This window comes from Bombina bombina, chromosome 1, assembly GCF_027579735.1.
Source record: "Bombina bombina isolate aBomBom1 chromosome 1, aBomBom1.pri, whole genome shotgun sequence".
NCBI lineage: Eukaryota > Metazoa > Chordata > Amphibia > Anura > Bombinatoridae > Bombina > Bombina bombina.
Genome location: NC_069499.1, coordinates 1,550,309,745 through 1,550,323,248, shown reverse-complemented (window position 1 = coordinate 1,550,323,248; position 13,504 = coordinate 1,550,309,745). Strand labels below are relative to the sequence as shown.

General features: G+C 43.8%; 1 protein-coding gene across 1 annotated transcript in view; it reads right to left on the bottom strand.

Annotated features, from left to right (window-relative positions):
* The window catches only part of TSEN54 (tRNA splicing endonuclease subunit 54), a 39,823-nt gene extending 32,013 nt beyond the window's left edge, over positions 1-7,810 (bottom strand). Inside the window, exons 1-3 of the mRNA XM_053709024.1 lie at positions 7,320-7,810; positions 1,542-1,706; positions 366-429 (exon numbers count right to left, since the gene is read on the bottom strand). Of these exons, the coding sequence (XP_053564999.1) occupies positions 366-429; positions 1,542-1,706; positions 7,320-7,327 (237 nt within the window). The 5' untranslated portion in view covers positions 7,328-7,810. The remainder of the gene's footprint in view (positions 1-365; positions 430-1,541; positions 1,707-7,319) is intronic.
* Between the last annotated feature and the right edge of the window lie 5,694 nt (positions 7,811-13,504).

Here is a 13,504-nt window from a genome sequence, read left to right as displayed (position 1 = left end):
CAATCTATGGCAGCAGTGCTTGCAAAAATGTTTGTAATAATGTTATACATTATTGCAAACACAGCTGCCATACAGTCCTGAGCTTACCTAGGTATATAAATAGGAAAGGTTATTTTTTTATTTCATACTCCATCTAAACCATGACAGTTTAATGATGATTTTACTGTCCCTTTAAGATGCATATAAGGGCATATTATGGAGACCTGATTTCCTTTAAGTAATTGGGTTCTGATGCAGCAACATAATGCCACAATACTAGAATGCTTAGTCAATCAATAATCAACAAAAGTCAATTTGCTATTCATCCTGCCTCATAACATCACAAATATCAGAAATAACATTTGCAGGGATTGTATAACGCTTACCGCTGGTGATGTCAGCTCCACTAGCCCTTCCTTTGGCTTCCATACACCTTTTATAAGGCTGCCCCTGTGAGAGTAAACACAGTATGTAGAATAAATATGAGCAAGCATAGGCACATAATGACTTTTGGTATCTCAAAAAAACAATGTATCATGGACTGACGCCAAAACTCTGCAGACTATAAAACAAACAGAAGATGGTAAAGGAACAGGTAGGTTTGGTTGAACTAGGAATACAGAGCAGTAAATATGTATGATTGGATAAAGGAAAAGTACAGATATTAAACAACAGAAAGCAAAGCTATGGAGTAGTGTAGGACTGCACGGGGCGGTGTGTAAAGATAATACAGGATGAAATAAGACTGTTCTACCTTATTTAATATATTAAAGAGTGTTTCAAGCATTAGAAACGTTTATGGGATGACATACAAATGACACAGAAATCCCTGCTGATCTCAGTAGTTTACTCAACAAATAATGTATAAGCGCTTAGTTTGTACATGGGATACGGTTAGCCTCAACAGCTTCCTAGTGGGAGGTCCTTATGCTAAGCTGTACTGAGCACACTTTTGAAAATCTTTATTAGCTTCTCAAAGGGAAGACATATTTGCAAATGCTCCCTATAATCAAGCATTAGAGTACATTTTATCAACGCCATCATAGTGTTAAAATTACTATATGTTAGAATATGTCATTTTAACACTAGCGACACTATAATGCTGTATGTTTAACCCCGCAATGTAATACAACACTTGCTTAAAGTCCCGCTCGGGACCTGGTGGGTGAATTTTAGAGATAGAACTAAAATGTTGTTTCTATTGCTAGGGAAGCCTCGTGTGTGTATACAGAGTGATACGATTATGATGTCTGCTTTCCCTCCAAGCTCAGCCCTTACAATGAGCTGTGTTATCAAAAAGCAAAAACAGGTATTTCATATACAAAAAACAACTTAAGGAGCAATTTCCCATACATTTTGCATATCCTGCAAATAGTATAACAAGTTAATGGAAACACATTAAGGGAAAATCAGTTTTAGAATACACTGTACCTTTAAAGTTTGGTCTTGTATAACATAAAAATAAGGGCCACTGGCCCCCTTTATGTATGGATAAAGAAGACATCACTGCTGTGTGCCCATGAATTATTGTTCACCCAGCTACTCCCTCTACCAACACTCACAGCCGCTCCACGCGCTCCTCTCCTAGCAGTTCCCATTGCTCAGCACGGCAGACCTGCAGTTTATTAGTTTGCACCTCCGACCCATCTGCCACAAAGTCCTTCTGTCCATGAGACCGCTGAGGAAGGCTCTGGTCCCGGTTCCTTACAGCAAACAACTCTGCTGGGCTGCAGAACACACAAAACAATATAAACATAGAATATAGTAGTAGTATATACATTCAACTCAGTCAGTCCATCTTATAAATAGGGAGACATTCTATAAGAGAAAAGTTGTAAGTAAGATTTATATAACTATTCTTAGGTAGTTTAGGGTTTATAGTTTGTGCTGTTAGAAAATATAGAAATCCTATATACAGAGATTGCAGCTGGGTGGTTAAAAGAAGTAACAGTTCTCTCACAGACATGGAAACAATAGGGGTGAGGTCAAGAACAAAGAGGGAAAAAAACAATTCTTAAAAATTATGAAGAGGGCGGCTCTGTATGCTATGAGAGAAAGGTGCTCTGTAAGGGCGTGTGCTGTGCTAGGTTTGAGGGTGTTCTGTGAAAAGGAACTGGGATGAAGGAACTCTGAGGCAGAGGTAATAAGAGAATTGAAGGTTTTTTGTTAGAGTACTGATTGGAGGATGATATATCAGTATCTGCTGTAATCAGGGACATACCTGTAGTTTAGGAAGTTGATTTATCTGGATCTTTGAATGATGAGAGGGTTATGTGGGTGATATATCAGTAACCTTAGTAAGGTAGGGAGCTAGGTGGGTGATATTAGAAACCTTTCTAAGGTAGGGGGCTAGGTGGGTGACACATTAGTAACCTTAGTAAGGTAGGGGGCTAGGTGGGTGATATATTAGTAACCTTTGTAAGGTAGGGGGATAGGTGGGTGACATATTAGTAACCTTTGTAAGGTAGGGGGCTAGGTGGGTGACATTAGTAACCTTTGTAAGGTTGGGGGCTAGGTGGGTGACATATTAGTAACCTTTGTAAGGTAGGGGGCTAGGTGGGTGACATTAGTAACCTTTGTAAGGTAGGGGGCTAGGTGGGTGACATATTAGTAACCTTTGTAAGGTAGGGGGCTAGGTGGGTGACATATTAGTAACCTTTGTAAGGTAGGGGGCTAGGTGGGTGACATATTAGTAACCTTTGTAAGGTAGGGGGCTAGATGGGTGACATATTAACCTTTATAAAGGTAGGGGGCTAGGTGGGTGACATATTAGTAACCTTAGAAGGGTAGGGGGCTAGGTGGGTGACATATTAGTAACCTTTGTAAGGTAGGGGGCTAGGTGGGTGACATATTAGTAACCTTAGTAAGGTAGGGGGCTAGGTGGGTGACATATTAGTAACCTTTGTAAGGTAGGGGGCTAGGTGAGTGACATATTAGTAACCTTTTTAAGGTAGGGGGCTATGTGGGTGATATATCAGTAACCTTTGTAAGGTTGGGGGCTAGGTGGGTGACATATTAGTAACCTTTGTAAGGTAGGGGGCTAGGTGGGTGACATATTAGTAACCTTTGTAAGGTAGGGGGCTAGGTGGGTGACATATTAGTAACCTTTGTAAGGTAGGGGGCTAGGTGGGTGACATATTAGTAACCTTAGTAAGGTAGGGGGCTAGGTGGGTGACATATTAGTAACCTTTGTAAGGTAGGGGGCTAGGTGGGTGACATATTAGTAACCTTTGTAAGGTAGGGGGCTAGGTGGGTGACATATTAGTAACCTTTGTAAGGTAGGGGGCTAGGTGGGTGACATATTAGTAACCTTAGTAAGGTAGGGGGCTAGGTGGGTGACATATTAGTAACCTTAGTAAGGTAGGGGGCTAGGTGGGTGACATTAGTAACCTTAGTAAGGTAGAAAACTAAATAATTTATTTCATGATTCAGATACATCATACAATTTTATAGAACTTTCCAATTTACTTCTATCAATTTTGCTTAATTTTCTTGTTATGCTTTATGATGGAGCAGCAGTGCACTACTGGGAACTAGATTAACACATTGGTAAGCCAATGACAAGAGTTATATCAGCAGCCACCAATCAGCAGCCAGCTCCTGAGTTTACCTAGCTATTATTTTCATCAAAGAAAACCAAGAGAATTATGCAAATCAGATAATAGAAGTAAATTGGAAAATTGTTTAAAATTGAATATCCTGAATCATAACAGACAATATTTGAGATTCATGACCCATTAATAAGCAGGTAGTTAGAAGTTCTGTGAGGGCGCTGAGTAAGGAGGCAATTGGGCAGTTCTGATAGAGAGCTCAGTAAGGGGGCTGGAGGTCAGTTATCTTGAAGCACAAAATAGGGGTTGGACGGTGGTTCCAACTTCTTTTGAAAACAGTGAGCGGAGGTATTAAAAGTTCTGTCAGAAAGTGACAGGGAGCAGTTCTGTCAGGGAGTGGCATGGGGGGGGGGGGTATGAGGATGATAAGGAAATAAAAAAGCACTTCTGTCAGGGAGAGGTGTGAGAAATAGAAGGGCAGTTCTGTCACAAGCTGTGTGTGCGGGGCTAGGGGGGCAGTTCTGTCACAGAGTGGGGTGTGCTGGGGGCAGTTCTGTCACAGAGCGGTGTGTGCGGGGCTAGGGGGACAGTTCTGTCACAGAGTGGGGTGTGCGGGGCTAGGGGGCAGTTCTGATAAAGAGTGGTGTGTGCGGGGCTAGGGGGACAGTTCTGTCACAGAGTGGTGTGTGCGGGGCTAGGGGGACAGTTCTGTCACAGAGCTGTGTGTGTGGGGCTAGGGGGCAGTTCTGTCACAAGCTGTGTGTGCGGGGCTAGGGGGACAGTTCTGTCACAGAGCGGTGTGTGCGGGGCTAGGGGGCAGTTCTGTCACAGAGCGGTGTGTGTGGGGCTAGGGGGCAGTTCTGTCACAGAGCGGTGTGTGTGGGGCTAGGGGGCAGTTCTGTCACAGAGCGGTGTGTGTGGGGCTAGGGGGGCAGTTCTGTCACAAGCAGTGTGTGCCGGGGGCAGTTCTATCACAAGCAGTGTGTGCGGGGCTAGGGGGGCAGTTCTGTCACAGAGTGGGGTGTGCGGGGCTAGGGGGCAGTTCTGATAAAGAGTGGTGTGTGCGGGGCTAGGGGGACAGTTCTGTCACAGAGCGGTGTGTGTGGGGCTAGGGGGACAGTTCTGTCACAGAGCGGTGTGTGTGGGGCTAGGGGGACAGTTCTGTCACAGAGCGGTGTGTGTGGGGCTAGGGGGACAGTTCTGTCACAGAGCGGTGTGTGTGGGGCTAGGGGGACAGTTCTGTCACAGAGCGGTGTGTGTGGGGCTAGGGGGCAGGTCTGTCACAAGCGGTGTGTGCGGGACTAGGGGGGCAGTTCTGTCACAAGCGGTGTGTGCGGGACTAGGGGGGCAGTTCTGTCACAAGCAGTGTGTGCCGGGGGCAGTTCTATCACAAGCGGTGTGGGGGGGGGCAGTTCTATCACAAGCGGTGTGGGGGGGGCTAGGGGGCAGTTCTGTCACAGAGCGGTGTGTGGGGCTAGGGGGGCAGTTCTGTCACAAGCGGTGTGTGCAGGACTAGGGGGACAGTTCTGTTACAAGCGGTGTGTGGGGGGCTAGGGGGCAGTTCTGTCACAGAGCAGTGTGTGGGGCTAGGGGGGCAGTTCCGTCACAGAGCAGTGTGTGCGGGGCTAGGGGGACAGTTCTATCACAAAGCGGTGTGTGTGGGGCTAGGGGGCAGTTCTATCACAAAGCGGTGTGTGTGGGGCTAGGGGGCAGTTCTGTCACAAAGCGGTGTGTGTGGGGCTAGGGGGCAGTTCTGTCACAGAGCGGTGTGTGGGGCTAGGGGGGCAGTTCTGTCACAAGCGGTGTGTGCGGGACTAGGGGGGCAGTTCTGTCACAAGCAGTGTGTGCGGGACTAGGGGGGCAGTTCTGTCACAAGCAGTGTGTGCCGGGGCAGTTCTGTCACAACTCACAAGCGGTGTGTGCGGGGCTAGGGGACAGTTCTGTCACAAGCGGTGTGTGCGGGACTAGGGGGGCAGTTCTGTCACAAGCAGTGTGTGCCGGGGGCAGTTCTGTCACAAGCGGTGTGTGTGGGACTAGGGGGGCAGTTCTGTCACAAGCAGTGTGTGGGGGGCAGTTCTATCACAAGCGGTGTGTGGGGGGCTAGGGGGCAGTTCTGTCACAAGCGGTGTGTGGGGGGCAGTTCTATCACAAGCGGTGTGTGGGGGGCAGTTCTATCACAAGCGGTGTGTGGGGGGCTAGGGGGCAGTTCTGTCACAAGCGGTGTGTGCCGGGGGCAGTTCTGTCACAACTCACAAGCGGTGTGTGCGGGGCTAGGGGGCAGTTCTGTCACAAGCGGTGTGTGCGGGGCTAGGGGGCAGTTCTATCACAAGCAGTGTGTGGGGGGGCAGTTCTGTCACAACTCACAAGCAGTGTGTGCAGGGCTAGGGGGCAGTTCTATCACAAGCAGTGTGTGGGGGGGCAGTTCTGTCACAACTCACAAGCAGTGTGTGCAGGGCTAGGGGGCAGTTCTGTTACAAGCGGTGTGTGGGGGGGGCAGTTCTGTCACAACTCACAAGCAGTGTGTGCGGGGCTAGGGGGCAGTTCTGTTACAAGCGGTGTGTGCGGGGCTAGGGGGCAGTTCTATCACAAGCAGTGTGTGGGGGGGGCAGTTCTGTCACAACTCACAAGCAGTGTGTGCAGGGCTAGGGGGCAGTTCTGTTACAAGCGGTGTGTGGGGGGGCAGTTCTGTCACAACTCACAAGCAGTGTGTGCAGGGCTAGGGGGCAGTTCTGTTACAAGCGGTGTGTGGGGAGGCAGTTCTGTCACAACTCACAAGCAGTGTGTGCGGGGCTAGGGGGCAGTTCTGTCACAACTCACAGGCAGTGTGTGCGGGGCTAGGGGGCAGTTCTGTCACAACTCACAAGCAGTGTGTGCGGGGCTAGGGGGCAGTTCTGTTACAAGCGGTGTGTGCGGGGCTAGGGGGCAGTTCTGTTACAAGCGGTGTGTGCGGGGCTAGGGGGCAGTTCTGTTACAAGCGGTGTGTGCGGGGCTAGGGGGCAGTTCTGTTACAAGCGGTGTGTGCGGGGCTAGGGGGCAGTTCTGTTACAAGCGGTGTGTGCGGGGCTAGGGGGCAGTTCTGTTACAAGCGGTGTGTGCGGGGCTAGGGGGCAGTTCTGTTACAAGCGGTGTGTGCGGGGCTAGGGGGCAGTTCTGTTACAAGCGGTGTGTGCGGGGCTAGGGGGCAGTTCTGTTACAAGCGGTGTGTGCGGGGCTAGGGGGCAGTTCTGTTACAAGCGGTGTGTGCGGGGCTAGGGGGCAGTTCTGTTACAAGCGGTGTGTGCGGGGCTAGGGGGCAGTTCTGTTACAAGCGGTGTGTGCGGAGCTAGGGGGCAGTTCTGTTACAAGCGGTGTGTGCGGGGCTAGGGAGCAGTTCTGTCACAAACGGTGTGTGGGGGGCTAGAGGGCAGTTCTGTTACAAGCGGGGCTAGGGGGCAGTTCTGTCACAAGCAGTGCTATGGGGGCAGTTCTGTCACAAGCGGGGCTAGGGGGCAGTTCTGTCACAAGCAGTGCTATGGGGGCAGTTCTGTCACAAGCAGTGCTATGGGGGCAGTTCTGTCACAAGCAGTGCTATGGGGGCAGTTCTGTCACAAGCAGTGCTATGGGGGCAGTTCTGTCACAAGCGGGGCTAGGGGGCAGTTCTGTCACATAATGGTGTAAAGTGATATAAGCAGAACGTCTGTCGGGTCCGTACAGGAGAATGGTGGGGGCAGCGCGTCTAAAACTCCGTGCACAGCTGCAGTTCACATAAACACCGAGCTAGCGGCTTCGCGCACACTGAGCGTCTCGTACCTCAACATTTGGACCAGGAAGCGCTACACATCCGATATCCGGCGGAATCTATCTGATACCACAGACTGTCCTGCAGGGCCTAGTGTATATTCCCTCCCCCTGAAGCCAAACTGGCACCCGCCACCCACAAACGCAGATCCCGGGAAAGGCGTGTCGGCAGCACCACCAGTGACTGGCATTGCATCTCCAATCTCATGAACCAAGGACTGGCTTGATGTCAGGGCTCCTTTCTCCAAACTACAGCCGGGACTGGCCTGTTAGAGAGCCCTGCACGGCCTGGCAGGGTCCCTTTCCCCCACTAAACCTCGGCCAGGCCTGGCAGTGACTCTCTTCACCTATGATCTTGCAATAGGTCCCCTCCTCAACCCAGCAGTTATGCCCCACCCAACCTGAAACAAACTTCTCACTCAACAAGGGGTTGCCTTGCTAGGTTGTCACCAGCTTAGGTCACTGAAACAGACACCTGCATGTTTTCTCTGGGAGTGGGAGGCAAATGCCTCATTGGAATGTTTAATCCTAATACCGTTTTGGGATTGACAATACTCAGGTCAAATTACATTTTCATGATTCAGATACAGCATGTAATATTAAACAACTTTCCAATTTACTTCCATAAAAAAAAATGTGCACAGCCTTTTATATTTACACTTTTGGAGTCACCAGCTCCTACTGAGCATGTGCAAGACTACACATATATGCATTTGTGATTGGCTGATTGCTATCACATGGTACAGGGGGAGTGGAAATATACTTCACTGAAATTTTTTAGAAAAAAAATTACTCATTTGAAATTCAGAATAAATGCTATTGTATTGTCTTGTTATCTTGCATTTGTTGATTTTATGCAAATCTTCTGTGTTTACTGGTCCTTTAAAGGGACAGTCAACACCAGAATTTTTGTTGTTTTAAAAGATAGATAATCCCTTTATTACCCATTCCCCAGTTTTGCATAACCAACACAGTTATAATAATATACTTTTTACCTCTGTGATTACCTTGTATCTAAGCATCTTCTCACAGCCCCCTGATCACATGACATTTTATTTATTATCTATTGACTTTCATTTTAGCCAATTAGTGCAGTGTCTGCCACAATCCACGGGCGTGCTCACAATGTTATCTATAGGGTTTACCTGAACTAGCTCTCCCCTGCTGTGAAAAGCAAATACAAAGCATATGATTAGAGGCGGCCTTCAAGGGCTTAGAAATTATCATATGAGCCTTCCTAGGTCTAGCTTTCAACTAAGAATACCAAAAGAACAAAGCAAAATTGGTGATAAAAGTAAATTGGAAAGTTGTTTAAAATTACATGCCCTATTTGAAACATGAAAGTTTTTTTGGACTTGACTGTCCCTTTAAGCATTTATCCATCCTAGTCTACACAATGGTCATTCAATATAATCTGTTGTTTCTGTAACACCAAAACAAGCTGGTGCGTTCCCCCCGTCATACCCCCCTTAAGTAAAGTAAAAACATTCTTTGTCCCCCCCCAAAGGTAATTCAGTAGTAATAAACATATTGCTTTGTAGAATGATTTTGAAGGTGGATAGATAGACCTGCAACCTACACCATACCCCCCCCCAACTGTGCATTTATCCATCCTACTCTACACAATGGTCATTCAATATAATCTATTGTTTCTGTAATACCAAAACGAGCTGGTGCGTTCCCCCGTCATACCCCCCTTAAAGGGACACTGAACCCAAATTTTTTCTTTCGTGATTTAGATTGAGCATGCAATTTTTTTTCCCACTTTTATTTACATACAGCATTATATACAAAGAAAAAAAGAATCAAAATCCACATCTTGCGCCACACAGGGCCTGATATCTTAGTAACATAAACAAACAAGAAAAAGAAAAAAAAAACAAGAATAATGTAAAATTCTCAATAATGTCAATATTTGACAAAATTGTACCAATGCATCAAGAATGAATTGTATATTTTGCTGGGGTTTTTCAATCTATTTTCTTAGACATCATAACAGATCGAACGCTCTGATATGCATAAATCAGGAAAATTTATAGATATAACCTAACAAGACCAGGTAAACAGAACACACAAAACATAAAACAAGAAAGCAACAAACAAAAAAAAAAGGAAAAAGAAAATAATTACTCTCTCTCTACCCCCCTCCTTAACTACCAAACACCAAGAAGAACTATCTTTGAATTTTTAAATGGGAAAATCAGATAATCAACTTCTCTATCATTAAATATTTTTTATAAATACTGCCCATTTATTAAAGAAGTTTTTTATATCAGACTCATTATCAATATTTGTGTCTTTTTGTTCCAATACGCATTGTTTTTTCAAGTAATTTCTGACTTCGGGAATGGTCGGCACTGTTCTTCTTTTCCATTTCTTGAAAATCAAGTACCTCGTAGCTAAAATAGATAGGTTTACTATTTTTTCATTGATTTGGTAACTGCCTCCCTTCCTTAGACATAGTATAATTTGATACAGTGATAGGGTCAGTGTTTCAATTTTCAATGTGACTTCAAGCCAGAATTCTAACTTATTCCAGAAACTTTTTATTTTTGGACAATACCTGAACATATGAGTCAGGCCTGCCGCGGGATAGGAACATTTCGGACATTTATTAAATTCCTGATTATGGACTCTGAGACCTTTTTCTGGGGTAAAATATGTCCTATGGAGAAGCTTGAGGTGTGCCTCTCGCCAGGTGGCTGATAACGTAGTCATTGTTACCTTATTTATTGATCGTTGAAGAGTTTTCAACTCAATATTGGTCTGAGGGATTAGAGCGTTCCAGACCAAGGCCATATTATCCAGAATAGGGGCACCTTTATTAGCGTCAAGTATGCGATAACACGGGGCAATAGACATACAGCCAATTTTGGTTAAAACTAACCAATTTTCTAACTTGCCTAGTGTCCAACACCAGCCTACCTCTTTGGTTACTTCAATGATAAAATGCCTTACCTGCAGGTATGCAAAGAAGTCTTTAGTAAGAAGATTAAATTTAGTCTTTAATTCCTCAAAAGTCTTAACGCATTTTCTGTATTCATCTATTAAGTAAAATAATCTATCCAGGCCATTGTTATGCCATCTATTGAAGACTGCTGAATTTATACCTGCTTGGAATCGCGGATTCCCTATCAGGGGAAGATATTTCGAAGCGATGCTACTTATTGAAAGAGATTTAGTTAATTTCCACCATGCCTTAAGAGGATTAGATATGGTTTTGAGTCCTTTAATACCTACTGGTAGCTTTTTTAGTGGAGAATGAATCAGAGCTGATGGAAGATATGGGTCACAAATATTTGATTCAAGCTCGTTATTTAAAATATAATTTTTAGTGAAAATCCAGTCAATTATTATGCGAGCTAGAATCTGATATTTGGCAATGCTAAACCTCCGAATTCTCTTTATGTAGCAAGTTTGGTAAGAGATATCTTAGATCTTTTCCCTTGCCATATAAATTGTCTAATTGAAGTATTAATCGAGCAAGTATCTTTTTCTAGTAGAATTAATGGGACATTCTGAAGAATATAAAGGAGCTTTGGGAGAAGAACCATTTTAAATAATTCTGATCAACCAGATATTGATAAAGGTAGGTTCTGCCAACTTTTGAGTTTCTCCTTAATATAAATTAACATAGGGGGTACATTAATTTTATATAAATCCCCTAAATTGACTGGTATAGAGATCCCTAAATACGTAAAGGAGTCTGACCACCTTAAAAGGGATATTTGAGATCGAGCTGTTTTTTCCTGAGCCAAAGTATTTCGTATTTTGACTTGTTCACCTTGTATCCCGAAAAGGAGCCAAAGTGATCAGTTATTTGAAGAAATTTTGGTATATTTAGCTCTGTATTAGACAAATATATTAATAGATCGTCGTCATATAATCCAATTTTTATCTCATAATTTCGAATTTTTATACCATCAAGAGATTTTCTTATCATAATTGCCAGAGGCTCGATAGCTATATCAAAAAGAAGCGGGGAGAGAGGGCAGCCCTGACGCGTGCCCCTGTCTATTGGAATTGGAGGAGAGATAATATCATTTATTATCAATCTTGTATAAGACTGCATGTGTAAGTTTTCAATAAACTTGGGGAAGTTGCCTATGATCCCAAATTTAGTTAAAGATGTTATTATGTGACTAAAAATGACAGAGTCAAACTCCTTTTCTTCGTCAATTGATAAAATGGCCAGATCCAGGAGGCCCTCTCTCCCCGCCGCGGAAGGAGATAGGTTTTGAATATAATCCAATGTAACGAGAAGCTCTCTGACTTTTGCCGCAAAATTGCGTTTGTTCAAAAATCCAGCTTGGTCCGTGTGTATTATTTTCGCCAAAATAATCTGTAGTCTAGTTGCTAAAATAGTGGACATAATTTTATAGTCTGAGTTTAGTAACGCAATTGGTCTGTATGACCCTTTTTGCGTAGGATCTTTCCCTCCTTTTAGGATCAAAGTTGTAAATGATGAAGAAAAGGAGGGTGAAACCGGTTTACCACTGACATAAATCTCATTATAAAGGTTACCCAGATAAGGTGCTATTTCTGCTGATAGAATCTTATAAAATTCATTCGGTAGCCCGTCCGGACCTGCTGCTTTGTTAAGGGAAAGTTTGAGAAAAAATTAATCTCTTCCCTTGTAATAGGCGAATTAAGGCTGATAATTTCTTCAGCCGAGACTATTGGATATTCAATTCTGCTCCAGAAGTCAGAGGCTTTCACTGTATCATATCCTTTACATAGACCTTGATAATATTCTAAAAAAAGGTCAGATATTTCCTCAGGCTTCATTAAATTTTTTCCCTTATGTTGGAGTTTTTCTATGATTAGTTTTTTTCCTTCATTTTTAACCAGTTTGGCTAGCATTTTTTCTGACTTATTACCGAATCTATACAATTTAGCCTGAAATCTAAGTTCTTTATACGTTTCTCGAGTCATTATAAAGGTGTCTCTGACATTTTTGGCACAAATGTATTTTGCCCAGTTTAGGGGATTTTTTTCAAGTAAGAAATGGTTATAGGAGTTTATCAATTGATTATTCATTTCCCTTTCTCTTGACTTCATCCTCTTATTTAACACAGCAATACAGGAAATAATTTCTCCTCTGAGCACTGCTTTAGCAGTTTCCCAGAAAATGTCGGGGCGCTCTATATAGTCACTATTAAAATTAACATAGTCAGATAGCTTGTTCCTGAGCCATTCTTTAAATTTTAAATCTGTGGTTAAGTAATAAGGGGAAAAAAATCGCGCTAGTTTAGGTTTTGACTGACCAAGGTGGAGTTCAAGAAAAATAGGTCCGTGGTCAGATAGGAGAATCGGCATTATTCCTGCTTTTGCCGTTGTTAAAGATAGACGTTCGTCAATTAGAAATAGATCAATCCTGGAAAGTGTTTTGTGAGCTTTGGAGAGGCAAGTGTAGTCTTGCGTATCAGGGTTCTGAATTCTCCAAATATCACGTAGTGCTAAGTTTTGCTTAATTTTATTAAACATCTTAGAGTCTAGACTATCTTTTTTCTGCTTTAGCTGCTTATCATTTCTTCTAAATCTGTCTAGAGGGCATTGTGGTGCCATATTAAAATCTCCTCCTAAAATCAGGTAACCTTTACTAACTAATAAAAGTTTAGACTGGATACAAATCCAAAATTCCGGGTCAGAGATATTTGGTCCATATATGTTACAAAGTGTGTAAGTCCCCTGTGCCGCCCTCAACTTCACCAGAACATATCTCCCCCCAGAATCAGCCTCAGAGTGCAAAATATTTCCCTATTAATATAGCTACGCCCCTTTTTTTCCCAACACTTGGTGCTGCAAAGACTTCCTTAACCCATAGTGTCTTTAATTTTAGAGATTCTTCTAAATTTAAGTGGGTTTCTTGTATGAAACCAATATCTGCTTGGGCTTTACGTAGATGAGCAAGAATTGCTTTCCGTTTAATAGGAGTCGAAATTCCCCCTACATTCCAGGATATTATTTTTAGTTTATCCATCTTTTGTACCATTTACATGAAGGGGAGGGGGGAAGAGAGAGAGAAAAAACACTAAACAAATCCTTCCCCACCCAAGGGGATTCCCCAGTCGTAGGACCGAACTTCTCTCTGTGTAAAAAAAAAAAAATAATCTCCTAGTAAAGTTATAAATTCAATGTTTTAAAGAAATTCTCAGCAGATTGGCTATCCTCAAATAAATGTGTTGTATCCTGTA